We start from the raw sequence: 22,144 nt of genomic DNA on the forward strand, positions 1-22,144 counted from the left end.
TAATTATGGAAATAAAAATAGCAGTTTCTTACAAATGTTTGGACACTGAATATGAATATCAAAAATATAACGTCCTTCTGGCACACTATCGGTGTAATAGCACTCTTAACATTTTGCATATAGCGCTACAGGACAAGAACTGTATTGGCAAAAGTTATCTAAAGTATCTGTATTAAACACGCCGCCCCTTTGCTTATTTCTTGTGAGGAACATCTGGAGCATCTCTTGGGATCATCCAGCAAAAATCCGCTAACATTGAAACTGACCACTTTCCTCTGTAATGTTGTTCCATCACAGAAATGTCCTGGTGAAATCGCTCTTCTTGCTCGTCACTGAAATATCCACAATTCACTGGAAAGACATCAAGGTGGGAAGGAGGAAGTGCATTTTGAGTGGCATATTGCACCCAAGTTTCTCGTAGACAGATAGCAATTCTTCTACTAATTCTTTGTAACTTTCAGCAAACATCTCGTCTTGCAATAGCTTACGTATTTACGGACCATAAAGACTCCCTGCTTAATTGTTACTGTACTTAGACGCGGAAACTTTTGACACAAGAATGCCAATGCACGTTTACCGCTGTTCATGACCTTCACAATGCCTTCATGAGTCCAAGTTTGATGTGTAATGGTGGTAGCACAATGCTTTGTGGGTTCATGAGAGGTACATTTGAAATGTTTTTTCGCCTGGCCACAAAGCTGGTCGTCGCACCATTCCATTTGAGTGTAATGGACATTCTTTGCACGATTATCCCACTCACATATGCAACAATTGTAGTTAGTATAGCCACCTTGTAGACCAAGCAAAATTGCGATCACCTTAAAATCACCACTTGTGTTCACGATATTTTATAAGATCCAGAACGCGTTCCCACATGGGATAACTTTCTATACCTAGGGGTGTATAAGCAACAGGGATTGATGCTGATATCTCCTTACTGTTGTACAGGAGCACAGCCTTAAGAATTCTTTTGCAGGCGTCTATAACCAGTCTCCAATCTTCTACTTTGTACGGAATTACTTTCTGCACCAAACCTGGAATATCATTGCAAAATACTAACTCATCGGTGCAGTAGAAATATTTTACAAATCTTTTTGACGATCGCGTAGAGTTTATACCTTAACTGTATCCTCCAGAAGGTTCCACTGCAGTAACCTAGATGCTAAGAGCGCAGCTTTATTCTTTGGCAGTTCCAAATCTCTAATCAGGTATTGAAGCTCCGCTTGTGAGAGTTGATGTGGTTCAGGATAGTTAGCTTTCGGCTCAAATGGATTTTTAAAGTTATTTTTTTCATGTTTTCGTCAGCCTATAACTCCGAAAGGAAGCATTTGTGCACCCTAGTTGTTCTATACTTTTTGTCTTATCTTAGTGTCAGGAAACACCTTCTAAATGTTGTCAGTGTTGTTTTGAAACACCCTGTATATAGATGATTTGCTCTTCACATTACATTATTACGGATAAAAGAAACACTGGTACATCCACCCTCTCCGAATAGCTACTTGAAGTGTTATAACATTTTACTTTGGAAAGTTTGCAAAATGCATGAAATTTTTTGCTTTCAAAATATGGCAACTCTGAGCTACAGTAATGGGCACATCAACTCGTACAAGATAGCATCGAAGTTTCCACTGCAGTAATTTGAAAACACTTGGAACCACGGCTGGATTTAGGGGGGATGCAAAGCTGTACGTGCACCCCTTCGTTGTAAATTTGCACTACTTAAAGTGAGAAGTTAGCAGTGAGTTTTGCAAAATCAACAGTTTCACTGAATTTTCTGAAGGTTGAAGGAAAAGGATTCATGGAGAACAGACATTTACCACTTCCAGGGTAATTCCTCATTCACACCACAGATGCCTAAAAGCATTTAAAAAACTCAAATTTAATTCAAATGTACTGGCAGTTATTTGGTGCACACACCCTTCAGAAAATCCTGGATCCGGCCCTGCTTGGCACTTCTTTCTTTCTTTTATTTCAGTGATGAAAAAAATAGGTTGCAAGTTTTTATTTCATTAAGTTAATTTCGCGCTATGGAAAAGGTCAGTGTTGAAGATCTGTGTTTTCATTGCTTTTCCATTATTTTGGTCAATTAACGAAATCTCAATTGTGTTAAACTTTTCACAGAGTTTGGGAATTCTGTTCTTGGTACAGAAGAATACAACCCACGTCCCAGAAACAGACTAAAATAGTTGCTTTAGACTCTATCGCAGAAAAACTCAATGACACAGAGACAAATTACCATAGAGCGTGGTGTAGGATTGGATACTGTTAATTCAATTTCGAAACAATGCCAAAAGAGATTAGACTGTATTCGTCCCACCTCAAAGGAAGGAAAAAAATGCGGCCACGGAAGTTGGAAAACTTCATTGCAACACGATCGACCACTTTGCTACTTGGAAATGTAAAATTAGTCCTAGACTGTCTGCTGTTGGTATAATCACCCACGCCTTTGGTTTCAGGTGGGATTGCAGATGCAAGTTACAATGGTGTTTTACAGACTAGTAGAAACTTAAAAGCATCTGCTATCTCCAGAAATGAGCAGAAAAAAACGCATGATGTAAACAAATCTTCATCAATTATTTGATTGGTTTGGAGCTCAGCGAGCGTTCCTTTCAGCACAGAGACTGTACGAGAAGTGGACTTACAGTTTAACATGGAATCCGAACCACCGTAATGCGATTAAACCTGGGACCCTGCGCCTTCAAGGCGAGTGCGCTAGCCACTGCACCAACAGAGAGTCCCCAAAAATCTTTATCGGGACTGGACAATTAGTAACTGAAAGAACATGTTCTCTCTCTCTCTCTTTTTCACTGAGAAAAATCCATTATCCGAGCAGCGGTATATTGTATAAATATACGGAATCCATATAATTACTACGGAAATATGTACGAATCATAGTTATCCATATGCTACATACCACTTTTATTCCGCTTAGATGTTATATTATGTCGCTGCAGGATGCCTGACTAATAGTCTTCCGTATATTATATACGTCAGCTATATGTTACATACGTCCATCTGTATGTGAGGTCCTAACCAACTTATACAGTTCTTTCTTTTGTACAGAAAGTACGTATAGATGGAGCAACGTAAAGTATTATAAACCATATATTTTGAGTTATAGACTTGTTGCGGAATATTACATATAGTCGTATGTTAAGTCCAAAACTACAGGATTTACACATGTAACCTACGATTTTACCACATACGTTTCTTTCGCTGTGTTTTCTGACAAATACAGTTATTTTGAAGTTCGCTGTCATGTCGAATAAGTTACCCTTGTTAGTAAAAGAAAAAGATTAAATCAAGAGCACCTGTTTTTCCAAGATCTCTAACACACTCCGTAACTTTCCCTAACCTACTTTTACGCCCTCCCCCCGCCCGACAAAAGCAAACTTTCTCAATGCTTGTAATCTCCATTACACTTCTCTTGATAGGGTCTTACAGCCTTGTAATGAATTTCTCACAGCAGTGCGTACTGTACCGTAAGACACACAATTCTCACCAGACAACGCGGTGGCTCAGTGGTAGAGCGTTCACCTCTGGTGCTTGGGGTCCCGGGTTCGATCCCAGCCCCCGCCAAGTGAACTTTGTGGTGGACAAACACCGTGTGCGTGGGTTTTCTCGGGGTTCTCCCGTTTCCTCCCACTTTCGTCATTCCACCGCTTCACTCATTACTCATAATCACCGTCTCCTTTAGCCTAACCGGCATAACCGCGGGACGTAAAACTCAAAGATTTCATTTCATTTCTCACCAGACAACCTGTGCAAGGACTACTGCGAATTTTTATTTATTGCTACACTAATATCCGTCAATATGTCCTCGTCTCAGTAACAACTGAAGGTCTACCACTCCGGAGGGCATCTGACACGCTCCCAGTTTTTTTTTTTTTAATTTATTGTACAGACACTTAATGGTTGATTTATTCAGAGATGCCTTTACAAGATGTGCCATTGAATTAACATGACAAGGTGGCTTTGTAACTCAAACTCTTTGTATACTTCTTCAGGACAGAACTGTGTATACATCATGCTGCTTTGGTACTATACTATAAGTTTCTTGCTTCAAATATCAGCATTTGTTACGAAAGAAGAAAAGAAAAAAAACATTTGCCTCCAACGAAAGAAGAAAAAATATTTGCACCTTGGGTTGCGTGAATTTTTGATCATTCTGTAGAATTATGAACTTCGTACAATAAAATTTTACTTGCTAAATTATTTAAATTTATCATTTTTAGGGAATTAACTTTTCAATGACAAAAAGTGCCTTGTAAAATTATCACTTTATCTTACTATTTTGGCCGAACGGCAGCTATTATTGTACATGATAATCTTTACCTTATTTTCTATCGCGATATATGGACGGGTTAAAATTGCAGTGGTGTAAGTCAGTTTCTCAGAAAAAAAAAAAACTTAAGACACAGAAACCAGATCTAGGTAAGTTAATTTGTAAACATAAAACGTAAGTCAGAGCTTCATTCAACTACCAGCAGATAGTAAAGGAAGTTCTAATGATAAAAGAAACAGCTGTTTTATTTCTAAATTTATTACAGTACTTTTTATGCTAGTTTCTCAAGGAATAAAGAAAATGTGACTTACTCCACTATAACCTATTCATATGCTGAAAACAGAAGCGTTAGATCTCTGTCACATCCGGTTTCAGTAGAGAGGTTAAAACAGAGAATAGAGAGTTTTCTTCAGATTTTCTCCATTTCCTCCCATTTTGTTCATTTCACCATTATCATCCATATCAATATCACCGTCTCCATTAAACTTCGTGCATAGTCGTGTGACGTTAAACTAAAACAATTTTATGCCTTTTTTTGCTATTACGGCTTTTGTTTTATACATATCAACATAGAATAAAATGGACGTTCATACTCTAAGGACGGCCGAAGATTGACCAGAGACTGGACAGCAAAGCCGAGGCAGAGAGAAGCAGGAGAGGATGCGGAAAGGAAGCCCTGTGTGTATTGATCGTGTCTATCTATCAGAAAGTTGAAGTGTTCTTTTTCTAGCACCTGCTTGAGTGAATATGTGATACGAGGCTTTATTGCATTGTTTACAGCATTGTACCTCGGCTCGGCTGTTCTGCCTTCAAGTCAATGTGCGACCGTCCTAAGATTTTACACACTTTTTCAAACAAAGTATAGGGAAATAACACAGCTGTCAAGCATGTCGCCTTGACCGAGGTTGCATTGAAGCGCAGTGTTCCTCGCTCCGATCTCTGTAGCTATTTCTACATTTTGATGCACTTTCATTAGCAAGCGGATTTGGACCAGGCAACTGAAAATAAACTTCATGCCTTGGAGAGTGGCATACTCCTCTCGCTCTAGTCGCGAAGATGAAGTACTCCTAACGCGTTTGCGTATCGGACACTCACATTTGACGCATAGCTATTTGCTGCGTGGTTTGACTCGTCCGTATTGTAGAGGTCTCTGCATGGGATCGGGCCTAAGCCCTACCCGGATCGTGGACTGGACTCGGGCTTACAAAGCATATATCATTTCGGGCCCGGGCCGTAAACTTTTAAATATACAACCATATTTCTCGGGCCTTTTCGGACCTAATTCTGTAAATACTGTTCAACAATATTTATTAAACGGTTCTTTCTCGAGAACTTTTAAAAGCACACCCGCAAAATTAAATATGTAGTTGTTGTAAATAAAAATACAATTTTTCGTTAATTATTAAGTTTCTGTGATTTGGGCTTATTTGATTATCATACGAGCTCGGACCTAAACGCTAAAACATATTTCGGACTCGGGTCGGGCCTCACATTATAAATTCACGGGCTAGGCCGGGCTCGGGCTAAAAATTCCGGCCCGTGAAGACCTGTACCGTATTGTGAAAAATGTATTGTCCAACAGTGAGTATTCGCCAGATTCTCGTCGAATGGTTTGAGTATTCAGATCTCAGAGAACGTCACAGATTGCCGCTTGCACTTGACCGTGCGTTAAGAAATGATCTCGATTTTGTAGAGCGTGTACTTCCTTTATCCACGCATCTGAGAGGGGACCATTTCGTTTTTGTGAACTCAATTGCTGAAAATGATTGCTAGCACTGGATTCTGCACCAAAAGAAACAGAGAATAAGACCATATAGTGACAGACCATATATGGAGTGGAAGATAAGTGAGGGCAAATTGTGAAGATAGAACGTAGAAAATGTCTAGAAATACCATATTAATTTTGAAACGAGTAGAGGGATTGAGGTCAAATGTTGGATGTGAAGAATACGTCCATACATCATATATCTATACATGACATATCCTGTTGCTTCTATTTTGGGAAATCAATGAATGACTCCCATGTATCTCCTCTGCATCGCGTCCAGTGGCCGTTTTCCAGAAAACATAAGTCCTGATCCTCCCAACATTCGTTCATACGCTGGTAAAAGTGCAAATATGACAAAAGACAACCTGATAAAATTCATGACTGACGTTTTCTGTCATTCTATAGAGTAAAAAAAAAAAAAATCGTTGATTCTTGGAGAACCAATAAAGATGATGAGTTGATGCAGAAACCGGATAATATTGAAGATACCTGACTCCTTATCCCTGGTGGTTGCACGTCACTCATACAACCATTGGATGTATTCTTCTTTTGCCTGTATAAGAACTTTGTAAAATATATAACAGACACCGTCCTTCGGTCATCTGATTTCAAAATATGGCAACGGGACAATTTCATTAACTTCCAATCACTCACTCACTTTCAGTTTACAAAACCAAAATTCCAAGCTATGAATAGATATGCTTTTTACAAAACTGGATATTTGCAAACAGTATCTGACACATTCATGACACTGTCTCAATTTCAATATCGGCGACAGCTGTGACGAGCCCGACTATCCATCTGCATCGTTTTCCAAATGTGCCCACTGTTGTCTCCATTTTCGTATCAATCACACAATCATTCTTAAGGTCCATAACAGTTGCAATTAAACAGAGGTCTCAAACTGTATTGGCCACTATTGATTTCAACAGATGGTGTGCGTCAAGAGCCATACGTCACATGATCCCTTTCCCCATATATTCTTCTTGCGCCAATTCCAATATGGCGGCTGTTCAGATGTCCCCCATGATCCACATCACGCTTATTCAGTGGAACTCTGCATGCATTTCTGATATCGAATATTTGACCTCAAACCCTCTACTCATTTCACGATTAATTTGGTACTCCCAGACATTTTCTACGTTCTATCTTCGCACTTTGTCCTCACTTATCTCCCACCCTGTATATGGTCTGCCACTAAATACCTTCTTTTTCTATGTTTCTTTTGGTGCTGAATCCAGTGATAACAATCATTTTCAGCAATTGAATTCACAAAATCGGAATAGTCCTTTGTAAGTTTGCTCCTGTTCTCTGAGGTGTTCATGTCCTTGGCTCATTTATTTATCGCTGCTGGAATTTTCTTTTCTTCCCATCTTTTATTTTTGATTTATTGTTAGCGTTTCAATCAAACAATTTTTACAAGTGTAAAAGTCTTATCTGATCATAGCATTGGCCTTACATCGTACCAAGAAGTCTTTTATAATTATTAAAATAAAACTATCACTTAATATTAAAATAAAAAAGAAACGAAATTTTATTCTGGGCAATATTTTTGAGAGGTTAGTACACTATACCAAAAAGCTACTTCAGTTTCAATAAAAGTAGAACTTTTGCATTAGCAAGATGATATTAAACTGCATGCGCAACGAAATACAATTACAGAGGTCCATCCATATAAAGTACGCTACACCATTAGCATACGTGACATTGCTCCGAAAAAGTGAAAATCACGTAGCCCAGTAATTCTTTATGAAAATAGGACGATATGGTACATAACAAAAGTTGAATTGGAGATACCATGGAAACAACGAAAAAATACAAAAATAAAACAAAGAGCTTAACCGTTGCTGTGCCCCCCTCTTCTATCATAAGCCTCTTCTTTAGAAACAAACGGCAAATACTGTAATTTCCGGAGGCTGGAAACGACACAATAAATTTCGCATTAATTCCACTTCCAAACTGAACAAGAAAAAGCAAAGTGTGTAATTGCCTTTTGTGATTTAATTACGTTATGCATTATTATTTCGAAGCAGATTTCCTTGTACAGTATTAATAGCTTTTTAGGCTTCATTTTATTAAAAAAAAAAAACAAACAAACAAATATATACATGGAACACATATTATCTCTAATAACATTACATACATTAAATTGGGAAAATATACTTTATTACAGATTACGTTAATACATAAGCATATCAAATTTTCTTTGAAATGATATGAAATATTTCAGTTTAGCATTCCAAGATTATGTCCTTCACGATAAGGGAGACGGATGATTTAAGACAAGGGAATGACGATCGAAGAATTGGTGGAATAAGAAAGTGGGAGAAAACGGGAGTACCCCGAGAAAACCCATGGAGACAGTGTTGTCCACCACAAACTTACTTGACCGGGATCGAACTAGAGGCTCCAAGTGGCTGAGCCACGAGTTGTGTGAGCACCTGTGCTAGATTGTGCATTGAGTATACCCTGTTCAAAAGATTTCAGTGCGCCTATCATGAATTCATTAATATTCTTTCGCAATAAGCACATTCTGATTTAATATGGAAAAAGTCAATTAATTCGTTGACATAGTAATATTCTCGGCTAGTTAAATCAGCCTTTCCTCAATTTGGCACCGCGAAATATTTCGAAAGTTTCACTAAACTAACAGTCCACGGCTTTCGAACTTGACCGTCGATGCTACAAAGATTTTCGGTGCACAATAGGCGGTCGCTAAATTACTTATGATATTTTGACTTCTCAAAACGTGTACGTACTTACTTGACGTTTAATTCATTAAGTGTTCGTTGTTTGGATTGAAGTAGGGCGTCTCTTTCAGCATCCAAAATCTCGGGGAGGGGGACAATTACCCTTCCCTTCGGCTCAAATGACGCCCAAAAGAGATTTTCGTTACTAACATATAGCACTAACCCACTTTTTTTTTTAATTCGACCCAACCGGGATACTGCTCGCCATTGGCAATTTGCGCAATTTCTGCGTAATCCAAACACGACAGAGATAGAAACACAGAAAGATCCAGGAGAGTTAAAATTCCGACCTTGCTCTTCAGGGGGATTCGAACCCCCAGTGGATTGCGCCTCATGATCCGAAGCTGAACGCCCGAGACCACTCGGCTATTGCCACCGGCTACTCGCCACGAAGACCAACAGCAGCTATCTTTGATTTCTGGTATCTGAATGCAATGTGGCAAGAAATGGATATCGCCAACCAATCAGAACTGTGTTTTTCGTTCCTAGTTCCAGGATCATTACCCTCCTGAGCTAGTAATATCTATTTATGGCAGGAATAAGTAGAAGTCAGTTATATTAGCGACAATAGAAGGATTGTGTTGTAATTATAAGGGAAGATAATTTAACGATCAATTGCCCTTAAAAAGTGGAAATTTTCTATTCATCTCTCATTGTTCACTTTAAGAAACAATTCTGTTATTGTAGAGGATTCGGCTTAACCCCTTCAGTGTGGGTGGCGAGTTAACTCGTGTCTTCAAAACGCACCTGCTGTGCGGTTGGCGTATATATACGCTTTCATTTTGCTTTGGCTATTTCGTATTGCGTATGGCGAATATACTTGCCTATAGTATGAGTAATGTTATTCCCGACAATATCTAGCGAGTTTGCGCTCACTTAGGAACCCCAAGAGACCGCACAGAAAAATTGGGCTTGATCTGTTAAGGCATTCCCAAATTTTGTGTAACCTAACCATATGATGATGATGATGATGATGATGATGGTGATAACCATAAATACGACAATGACAAGTTATGTAGCTAATTAGAAGCAACAAAGATCATAATGCCGAAAATTTCATTGTGATTGTTTGAGAGGTTCAAAAGTTATTAAAAGGTAACAAATTCCAAACTTCTAAAAAAAACTATAGTTTTTACAGCGGTTCGCATCTGAAAATTACGCACTGAAGGGGTTAATAGCTGCTTCATAGTTAACTCACCCGATGAAGTGAAAGGATAGAAAGACAGACAGGTAATTAATTGCCTTTATATTCTTAAGACTTAAGTTTATTGAGGCTAAACCAGGATACCCTCTGCTTTAAATTAATTAGTCACACCTGATTAAATTAGTCAACTACCACGTGCTAATCAGAGATTCTGAATACATTTCTGGTAACAATGGTCCTACTCTTAGTATGGTGCTAATCATACGTCAAAACGACTCTGCATAAAGCCCAATAAGCTTGATTTCTAATAGATCCGTAGCCAGAACGCAAAATCAGAGGGGGTCGAGATCATATTTTAAGGGGGGGGGGCCTAAAGTTTTACTGGCCCCCTCTAAAATTTTCACAGTAGGCTTGCAAATGAACTATGAAATATAGTGTTGAACTATATTTTTTGATCGCCCCCCCTAACTTTCACCGCCCCCTACATTTCGGGCCGGCTACGGGCCTGGGGGGCGCTAAATTGAAGAAACAACTGAAAGTTTCATAGGGGAATGAAGATGGTTGCAAGGAGGTGCTAGGGTGGGAATGGTAACCTAACCAACACTAGTTATCTGACTGGTTTGGAGCTAGGTTTGAGTTTACCATCTAAACTGCTCCAAAATAAAGCTACATTCATGAGGGTATGCATATTTTTTATATATATATATTTACCGATTAATAGTTAATTGGGTATTGTGTTATGTTACTTCGATTCACTGCTCCGATTACTGTGACTTGTTTACGTGATAAATCATGTAATCAAATCAATTGCAATAAGAACGTTGTTTCGTGTTTGCCATATGCTATAATTGTTCCTTTTTCTTTTCCTAAATGCTTCTTTTGTAATTTTTGACTAGGTTTTACGTTCGTACTTCATATTTCCATTAATAGTAGGTAAATTATACGATACCAAGAACTAGTTCCTTCCCTTATCCTCTTTCAAACAGACCCTACGTTCCAATTACCACTACTTTTATGTTTTTTTTCTTTAACGTTCATTTTCATCCCATTCTTCGCATACGAATTATTGGAATTCCAGTTCATAAACTTATCCTGCAGTTTTAATCGATTTTTCTGCTATTAATTATCAAGTGCTTCTTCAAAAATACTTCTGTCGCTTGCTTATCTCAAACGATATGGATTCTTGGAATAGTATGGTAAGGTTAAAGCAGATGGAAAGGACGAAAAAAAAAATAGACTTACCAACAAACCATGGGTTCCTTTTGTTGTTCTCAACTGTGAGGTTTAGGAAATAGCTTTCGAATCCTTTCACGGGATTGGCTTGTGGCTGGATGGACAGCGTTCCTTCCACCTCATGTTCGTTACCATCGGAAACCAGGGAACGGGCGCTCCACCCGTCGGAACCAATCCACGAGAAGCTCCCTGTGGCGTTGTTTCTCTTCACTGCCCTCATCACACCTGCTACCTCCTGGTCAGAACCAAAAATAATCACACCTGTAAAGCAAATGCAGAACAAGTGTTTCATTAGAGCGGAAGTCAATAATGTTCAGTAAGATTGGAATTAGAAATTACTCACAGATACAGTATACCAACTGGATATTCTGTGAGGTCACACTTTTCTGCTCGCATTCTCAGTAAAATACACAGAGAGGAAAAGGAACAGACAGAACTCAATGAATTGATGAAGGAAAATTGAATGAAATGAAATCTTTGAGTTTTACGTCCCAAGGTTATGCCGGTTAGGCTAAAGGAGACGGTGATTATGAGAAATGAATGAAATGGTGGAATGAAGAAAGTGGGAAGAAACGGGAGAACTCCGAGAAAACCCGAGCACACAACGTTTGTCCACCACAAACTTCAGATGGCGCAAGCTGGGATCGAACTAAGGACCCAATGCACCAGAGGTGAACGTTCTACCACTGAGCCACCGCGGCCCTAAATTATTAAAGGGAGTAGCTAGAAACAGATAAGGGCACGATGGCGTAGTCGATAGGTTTACAGATGCACTACTCGTGCATAGTGTTGCACACGAGGCAAGAAATTTCAATTCGAGATGGGTATTCGCATGAGACGAGAAATTTCAATTCGACCGTTTTCAATTCTAGGTGGGTATTCGGATCAGATGAGAAATTTCAATTAGACTTTTTTCAATTCGAGACAGGTATTTAAATGAAACGAGAAATTTCAATTTGACCTTTTAAATTCGAGACGGATATTCGCAGTTTCCGATCAATGAAAACTTGACTTATGACCCACTGACCCACCACTCACTGTGACCTACGACCCACCATGACTCACTTTGACCCACCAAAACCCACTGTGACCCATGATCTATGCAGGAGCCGCGTAAGTCGTGGTAGAGCATTCACCTCTGGTGCTAGGGATCCCCGGTTCGATCTCAGCCCCCGCCAAGTGAATTTTGTGGTGGACAAACACCGTATGCCTGGGTTTCCTCGGGATTCTCTCTTTCCTCCCACTTTCTTCATTCCACCATTTCATTCATTACTCATTATCACCGTCTCCTTTAGCCTAGCCGGCATAACCGTGGGACGTAAAACTCAAAAATTGCATTTCATTTTCCATGATCTTTGCACTTCTCTCCACTGACTAAAGATTTTACACTTGTAATAAAACAAGGTTGTGAAATTATCAGTAATAGGAGATTGAATTTCTACGGTCAATCGCTCAAGTACCGCTCTGACACAATACCGATAGATCTGGCCTGAAAAAGGAAGAAAAACGGAGGCCTTGAATGCAAAACAAAGGCGAATTCACCAGTGTTCAAAATACAATGCACTGAGCAGAGTGAGTCAGTGGGTCATAGTGCGTCGGTGGGTCAAAGTGGATCATGGTGGGTAGTGGGTCACGTCCTTTTGACTCACGACCTACTGACCTACTCACAAATGTTGACCCCACTTGGCCCAGGACTTACCAACCCACTCCATCTCTGATATATGGTATACAGGAGCTTGGATTGATAAACCAAAGTTCTTAAAAACGAATATATTGAACGATATAAAGTTAAATACACTCTTAGCACAAACACATAAGTCCAGAGATGTCGGAATATCAAGGGACGTCCCATTTTGAAAGCTGTGTTCCGCGGGCTTTTTATGGAAATCTACATATTAGTTTATGTCCGAGATCCGGAATTTACTATCGAATTCCTGTGTCACATTTCTGGACTCTGCGGGGCATTAAAGGAAACATTTTGACATACAAATATTGTTCCGGGACAGGCATATTTCCTTAAAATCCAAAGGAAATCCCATGAAAATTTTCATTACCCTTAACGTTTCTAGTGTGACATGTACATCGCATTGAAATCCAAGGAAAATTCCGTGGAAATTCCCTTATCCTTAACATGAGACACATCTCATTGAAATACAAGGAAAATTCCGTGGAAATATCCATTATCCCTAACGTTTTTACTGTGATAGGCACATCCTATTGAAATTCAAAGGAAATTTCGTAGAAATTTCTATTATCCTTAATGTTTCTACTGTGATAGGCACATCATATTGAAATTCAAAGGAAATTCCGTAGAAATTGCTATTATCCTTAATGTTTCTACTGTGATAGGCACATCATATTGAAATTCAAAGGAAATTCCGTAGAAATTTCTATTATCCTTAATGTTTCTACTGTGATAGGCACATCATATTGAAGCCAAAGAGAAATTCCGTGCATATTTCTAATATCTTTAAAATTTCTATTGCAAGCCTGAATTTTCTAGGATTTTTGAGATGTCTAGAAGACGTCTCCTGGACATATTGTGCTTTGTGAGGAAGAAGTTAATTGGACTAGCGACTTCGATTTGGGGGAGGGGGAGGGTAATGTTTAGATATGTTTTGTTATCAGATATCGTCTAACACGACACCAATGAGGATTTCATAGCAATACTGAGTAACAAGTAAGCATAATTGACGGCTGTGAGTTGGATAACATTTTCATTAAAAGTGATAACTTAATATCCATTCAACATATTTCTGTGTTAAATATTGATTACTTTATGAACTACTTAGGTCTTTTCTCGATCGAACAAACCTATCCAAACGAACATATAACCAAAAATAAAAAAAAGAATAGCGGGAGAATAAAAAAGTATGCAACAAAGATTGAAAAGAGAAGAGATTGTCTGTCACATTTGTTAAAAGATAATTGCAGGCTATAGCCTATACAATATGCTGGTTGAGTGCTTAAAAGACACTCCAGTGTTACACAAACAGTGAAACTGTCAATTTTCTTACGTCTTGCTTTTGAAGGAGAAGAGATACAATTTTCTTTGTGCATTGCGTTGGCGTTTTGAATCGTTGGACAAGAAAAGGAAGACGAAAAGGACGTAGAAAGAATAGGGAAAAAGAAAAATTGATCGATACTATCAAAAAAGATAAAGAAAGGTGAAGATATTTTTCCTTCTTACACATACACACACAACATAGATATATGTTTGGTTCTTTGTATTTTCACAATCACATCTGCCAAAAGTATATTGCAATGGTATTCAAGCACAAAAGGTGTTTCATTGGTCGCCTGTCGAGTTTCTTCTATTGGTGAAGTATCACCTCGACAAATGGACGCACAGATTCACCAAGGCACGTTGGAAATTGGGAATAAGACTCACGCTGGTGTGTTCTTAACAACAAAAATAAGAAACAGTATAGTGAATAATAATAACGAAAAAGAAATATTTGTCTTCACTGATTTATTTCCTATAATAACAAACACGATCCTTTCAATATACGTGTTTTTCTATTATGGATTTCTTTGAAAAATTTCTCTTCCAAAGAATATTCTAGTTCCTTGTTAATGCAAATACATTTGTCAGGTACTGTTTATTTTACTATCCTTCTTTTAAAATTTATGTAAATCTTAAAAGAACATCTATGAAGAGTTTGGACTTACGAACTAAGCTCTGTATACTATGGCAAGACTGATAGAACGACACTGCTTCAATTACGTAACTACGAGGGATGATCACGAAGTAACGTTACAAAAGCCTGCAGTGAAACGTGAATATATTATTTCATAAAACCAATACTGGTACTTAGAACTATTTTTAAGAGCGTCAAACTCGGGGATGAGTTTTATTTACATATAAAATAAAAAAAGTTTCCTCTTCTGGGGGGAGGACAATCGCCCCTGGATCCGCCCCTGATTTCCACACTTAAAATTTCCCACATTTCTCAGAATATTCAGGGTCGCAGTAAAAAAATTAGGAATATTGGAAGTACTAATGGGAATTACCGTCAATTTCAAAGAAATGTGCCTGTCACAGTGGAAAGTTTAACGATAATGAAAACATCCATAGGATTTCCCTTCGATTTCAATGGAATGTGCTTGCCACAACAGGAACTTTAAGAATAATGGAAATAAGCATAGGATTTTCCTAGGATTTCAATGAGATGTCTGTCACAATAAAACTTTAAGGATAATGAAAACATCCATAGCATTTTCCTTGGATTACAATGGGATATCCCTGTAATAGTAGGAAGTTTAAGCATTTTGGAAATATCCATAGAATTTCCTCTGAATATCAATGGGGTGTAATTATTACGGGGCAATATCTGTATTATAAAAATCGTCATGTATAAATATCCACAAAGAGCCTATAAATGTCTCACAGAAATTTCGCACGTAGTTCCAATTCCGGAACAAGCTATCATAAGGATTTCGTCAGATATCCAACGTGCATAACCAGCTGCTCGCGTCAATTGAACATCCAAGAAACGTCTCTGTGGTACGTGTGTTACGGAGGTTGGATCCACTGTGCAAATCAAAATATCCTATTAAATCTTACAATGGCTATAAATGGATGCCTAAATCAGGAGGTGTATCATTGCAAATTCTGCCTATTTTTTTGAGAGACCTGAAATAATTTTGGAAAAAAGAAAAGGTTTCTGTTAATCCCTACTCAACTATACACGCCTGGATATTAGTGTCACATTGTTTGTTCTCCTAACTGACAATATTTTAAGCAAAGAGTGTACATATATAATCTTCCGTTTAAAGTCTCTTTTTCGCTAGGAAGCTGATTTTTCTATGTACAATTCAGCGTAATCAACTTCTTTCGTTTTACGAAGAATGTATTTCGTTCTATGTTAAAAATGTGGAAAATATATTCCTTTTAACTCAAGCTTTATTCAGGAATATTTGTACTTCAACCGTCATTTTCTTTTCTTTATCACTCGACAAACAGATTTTCCGCCTTTTATCAAGTACTATTGCTGATGTTATGTTTGTGCGAAAACTAAATGCATTTTCTAATCTTTTAAGACATTTTGGGAATCATCACGATAAAGCAAAATTTTGTTTGTTCTAAGATGCTGTAAAACAAACAATACTCACTCACATTTGGATCGCGTTTCATTATATAAATTGATGGATCAACTTGTTTTTCATCTCAATTTTGTTGCCTCAGGCTGTTCTTTGCATCAGAAGTTGCCAACACACACATTTTCTTTTAGAAAATAGGAACAAATTAAGGTAATGTAGTTTTGTGGCGGATGGGTATGATATATGCAGGAAAGGAAGGAACACACTTTTATCATATACAAAGGAATACACGTTTTACCCAAATAACGGTTCATATGTACTAAATCTAGCATTTCTAAAGGAAAACGTTTCAGTACACAAAGTATTAAGACACGAATAACTATTCCAAACGAGTCAAAAGACTAAATGAGGTTTAATCTTGAGCTTAAGTTTACACATGACGCGTTACATGACACATTAAAGTATAATATTGCAAACTAATTGAGTCGATAAGAATTTTAATTTTTGATCTTTTTTCTTAAAAATTTTGAACATTTTTAAGAAAAATCCTTTACCCGGACAGTGATATATTCTACAAATATGCGTAATGCTTATGTTTACTACAGAAATCAGTACTGACCATTTTATCCATATCCTACATATGTACCGCCCTTAGATGTTACATCATGCCGTTGCAGGATGTCTGACATCTAACAGTCTTCCCATATCACATACGTCAGCTATATGATATATACGTCCATCTGTATGTGAGATCCTGACCGCCTATATACATTCCTTTGTTTGATACGGAAAGTACGTACAGATGGAACACTTACATGGAAAGTATTATAAAACATACGTGTTTAGTTATACGTTTGCTGTCTATAGGCGTATGTTAAGTCTAAAAACTGCTGAATTTACGCATGTAACCTACGTTTTTACGTACATCACACACTTTTGTCATAATATACACTCATGTTCAAAATGGTTGTCGCATATCTTTAAACGTCTTCTTGTAAGAATATAATGTGATAATAGTTTTGCAGGGTAGTTTTAATACTGATACTATGTGTATAATCGGGAAATGTATATTTGTGATAAATTTTATAGGAAAAGAATTATAAATACGAAAATTAGAATGAATAAAACAAAATTTTGCTAAATGGACAAGAAAGTTTTATTTCCGTTTTATTGTTCTTATTTACTGCGCTTCTGACATGAAATTTGCCACATACATGTCCTTGCCGATTATACACATACTAACATTATAAGAAATACCGGGCAAATTCGTTATCAAATTATATTCCTACAAAAACATATTTATAGACATGTGACAATAATTTTGGACATGAGTGCACAACTCTAACACAGCCCTTCATCATAGTCAAGTGGTCAGAGCGTGAGCTTTTGATCTAAGAGGACCTGGATTCGATTCCCGGTGAACGATGGTGTTACCTACGAGACAAGAAACAAAAGTTAAATTCGAGACGAGACGAAAACCATAGCAATTCTTGTCTTGGTTTTGAGACGAGAATAAAGACAAGAATAGATATTTCTCGAATTTCGTAGCCAATACTTTGTTCGCCTAAGTTTTATGTCTGAAACACTGTTTTAGTGTTACATGCTGTCTCGAATCTCGTAGGCAATACTTTGTTCGCCTAAGTTTTATGTCTGAAACACTGTTTTAGTGTTACATGCTGTCTCGAGTCTCGTAGGCAATACTTTATTCGCCTAAGTTTTATGTCTGAAACACTGTTTTAGTGTTACATGCTGTCTCGAGTCTCGTAGGCAATACTTTGTTCGCCTAAGTTTTATGTCTGAAACACTGTTTTAGTGTTACATGCTGTCTCGAGTCTCGTAGGCAATACTTTGTTCGCCTAAGTTTTATGTCTGAAACACTGTTTTAGTGTTACATGCTGTCTCGAGTCTCGTAGGCAATACTTTGTTCGCCTAAGTTTTATGTCTGAAACACTGTTTTAGTGTTACATGCTGTCTCGAGTCTCGTAGCCAATACTTTGTTCGCCTAAGTTTTATGTCTGAAACACTGTTTTAGTGTTACATGCTGTCTCGAATCTCGTAGGCAATACTTTGTTCGCCTAAGTTTTATGTCTGAAATACTGTTTTAGTGTTACATGCTGTCTCGAGTCTCGTAGGCAATACTTTGTTCGCCTAAGTTTTATGTCTGAAACACTGTTTTAGTGTTACATGCTGTCTCGAGTCTCGTAGGCAATACTTTGTTCGCCTAAGTTTTATGTCTGAAACACTGTGTTAGTGTTACATGCTGCATATTATAAATATAATAAATTGGTAAAATGATTATGCGAATACAATGAAGTGTATTTATCAACGTTTAAAGATACACAAGTCATTACCCAATACAATTTATTTCAACAATAATAAACGTTTTATATCATACTCTTCGTGTACCTCACCTGATGCGGAAGAATTCCGATATTTTCTAGATGAACAAAATATAAAAAAAAATAGGCCATAAATTTTGTACACAAATTCACGTAACAGGGGTTTTAAAAGAATCGAAATAAGACGGATTTTTTTTTTTACAAAACTTTATCAGAGATGAGAAAATATTACTTTTCGTCTCGTGGAGAACACTAATACACTATGGTGCTTCACCCCACATTAACCCCTTCAGAACCGAAAAAATGTAGGCAACGAGAAATACATTTTTTTAGGCTAAAGGTGATATGGAGATTTCAGAGATCGTCATCGCAAGTTGATCACTTCAACGGTTGCCCAGTTATGGTCTGGAACAAATATTGATAGATTTTAAAATATGTGCTTACCACATAGCGTGCGACCAAAGTTTTCTCTTTGCTGTATACCAAAGATCCAGGTGATGTGTCAAGTTTTTAGCTTTATTAGAGGTCGCACGCAATGCGAAAAAGAAGCATTTTTCCTAATTGCTTACTCTAATAACATAACAATGTTCCAACTTTCCGTAGATAACAATAGTTACGAATATTAATAAACAAATGTTTTTATGCAAACTTGGAAATACAATACTATTGCCTAACATACGAGAGCTCTACATTTCTATGCGGGAACACTAATTAATTCTGAACAACAGATGGCAGTGAAACAAAACCCACTTGATTTAAAGTTTTGGTACAACATACCACACCAGAATGTCCCTTGCAATAGGGTTGTAGAAATCATAAATAATTATTTCTAATATATAAACAACAATTACTTCTAATGCATACATATATAGACGTAACCCTACTAACGTCAAAATTCAACGTAATTATTTTGCGTGTGCAGCATATGTTCAAAGATATCACCAACCTCCTCAACGCACTTTGCAGTGCGTGTCAGTACGTGCAGTGTTGCCAGAGGTGCCTTCTCAGCGCTCTTTGACGGTGTTAAATGCCTCTAGAATGATCTGAATTAACTCTTCTTTTGAGTTGGCCTTTCGTCTGTATACAACGTCCTTCAACCAGGAATTAACATTTCTAGATTTATTAAATACATTGAAATTGTTATGGATATATGGTTTCATCCAAGTGCGACCAACTAACAAAAATGTTCAAGACAAACTGCTTCGAATTGACATCTTTACAGAAAAAAAATAAGAACAATTTTTCATAGCATTTTGCTTCCGGTGTGAAGGATTTGCGCATCTAACCTGGTTTATGAAACACTGTAATGCATATAATGCTCTTGACTTTCATTGGGATTCTCTCTTCTAGTTTCACTATCTACATTCAACGAATTATTTCAAATTCATTTACTGGTACTAACCATCCATCTCTATTAACTCACATAGTAAAGATATCTCTTGATGTTCAAAACACGTAAGTCCTGAAATATCAGAATGTCCGTGGGATGCTCTACTTATGCAAATGGATATCCCGTGAACTTTCGGTGGAAACACAAATATCCACTTCTGTCCCAGAAACGGGACATTCTTTAAGGTTCTTTATTTTCTCTTTGCATGATAATCAAACCTCGACTTTTGAACTTCCAAATATTATACCATGGGAAGGATATCCCACAGAAATCCAAAGGAAATCCCGTTCATATTTCCCTTATTCTTAAAGTGACAACGCATATCTCATTGGAATCCAAAGAAAATTCTATGGATATTTCCATTATTCTTCACAATTCTACTGTAATGGCCATATCCCATTGAAACCCAAGGATAATTCAATTATTATTTCCATTATCGTTACTGTTTCTACTGTGACAGATATATCCCATTGAAATCCAAAATAATCTCGTTGATATTTCCATTATCCTTAATACTCCTACTGTGACAGGCATATTCCATTGAAATTCAAGGGTAATTCAATGGACATTTCCATTATTCTCTTCGTTTCCACTGTAAGAGCACATCCCATTCAAATCCAAGGGTAATTCACTGGATATTTCCATTATCGTTAACATTTCTACTGTGACAGACATATCCCATTGAAATCCAAGGGTAATATAGTGGACGTTTCCATTATTTTTAACGCTTCTATTGTAACAGGCATATTACATTAAATTCCAAGTTTAACTCGGTGGATATTTCCACTATCCTTTAAGTCTACTGTGACAGGCCTTCCCATTGAAATCCAAGCATAATCTTATAGGTATTTCCATTTTCCTTAACGTTTCTACTATGACAAATATATTCCATTGACATCTAAGGGAAAACTCATGGATATTCCCATTATCCTTAACGTTTCTATTGTGGCAGGCATATACCATTGAAATCCAATGGTATTCAGTGGATATTTCCATTATCCTTACATTTTACTGTGATAGGCCTTCCCACTGAAATCCAAGGATAATCTGGATATTTCCATTATCCTAACGTTTCTATTGTGATAGACATATCCCATTGAAATCCACAGGAAAATCCCTTGGACCTTTCTATTATCCTTAAAGTTTCTACTATGATACGTACATCAAACTGGAATCTAATGAAAATCCTGTGTTATTTCCACTGTCTTTATAGATTCTATTGTGACAGCCATATAGGCACATCTTATTGAAACCCAAATGAAATCCAGTGAAGATTTTTATTATGCATAAGAATACTACTCTGATATTCATATCCCCTTGAAATCTGAGGGAAATCTAGTGTTATTTATATTATTTTTAATGTCTACTAAGACAGCGACATCCTACTGAAATAAGAGTGAATCTTTGGCTATTTTCTTTATCCTTAAAATTTCTACTGTGACAAATACATCTTGAAATTCAAATTACTTGGCGCTGAATGTCCTAGAACATGCTGGATATGTTATGTACATGTGACATGCTTGTTGGGCATAGAGGCTGCCTGTCTGTGCGCCCAGATGTACAGAGGCTTAGATACTATACAGTTCAACGAATCTGTTGAGAGAAGAAAGCAGGAAAATTTGTAATTGTAATATTAAGACAAGAGGTGTCTGGCAATTAGTTGAAAGTTTGTTGGCAGAAGAATTTGTGGTATTTAATGTTATTTGGCTACGGTCATGCAGAAACAGAGTTTGTTTTAGATAATGAAGATAAGCTATTATATATATATATATATATATATATATATATATATATATATATATATATATATATATATATATATATAACTGTGTATGGTAGTGTCTTATATTATTATGCTAGATAATTGAGCTGATCTTGGTTGATCATGTAATTATTGTGTATACAAGTGAGTAATCATTTATTCGGAACTTAATTAATTTAGAATGTTGAATTAATTTACATGGATCCTGCGTCTATTAATTAATTAGTTATGTAGCATATGGAGGGAAAACTGATGGCAGTACCTAAACTTCTACAGGTATTTCAAAATTGCTGTGTCTAATTTAATAAAGAAATCGTTACAAATCCTGAGGGAAGTCGAAACGGTGAAAATTAAAATTTAGTTGCTACTTGTTAAGGGAAGAAAGTTTCAGAAAGTTGTAATAGTATAATAGGTATGCAAGTAATAGCAT

The 22,144-nt window shown here is 37.1% G+C and overlaps 1 protein-coding gene across 2 annotated transcripts in view; it reads right to left on the bottom strand.

The window, feature by feature from the left end:
• The window catches only part of LOC145672080 (metabotropic glutamate receptor 4-like), a 489,770-nt gene that overhangs the window by 121,982 nt on the left and 345,644 nt on the right, over positions 1-22,144 (bottom strand). For both annotated transcript variants that reach the window (XM_081741333.1, XM_081741332.1), the window contains exon 4: positions 11,190-11,441. In XM_081741333.1, the coding sequence (XP_081597459.1) occupies positions 11,190-11,441 (252 nt within the window). The remainder of the gene's footprint in view (positions 1-11,189; positions 11,442-22,144) is intronic.

This window comes from Thermobia domestica, chromosome 15, assembly GCF_964235325.1.
Source record: "Thermobia domestica chromosome 15, izTheDome1.hap1.1, whole genome shotgun sequence".
In the NCBI taxonomy this organism is placed as follows: domain Eukaryota; kingdom Metazoa; phylum Arthropoda; class Insecta; order Zygentoma; family Lepismatidae; genus Thermobia; species Thermobia domestica.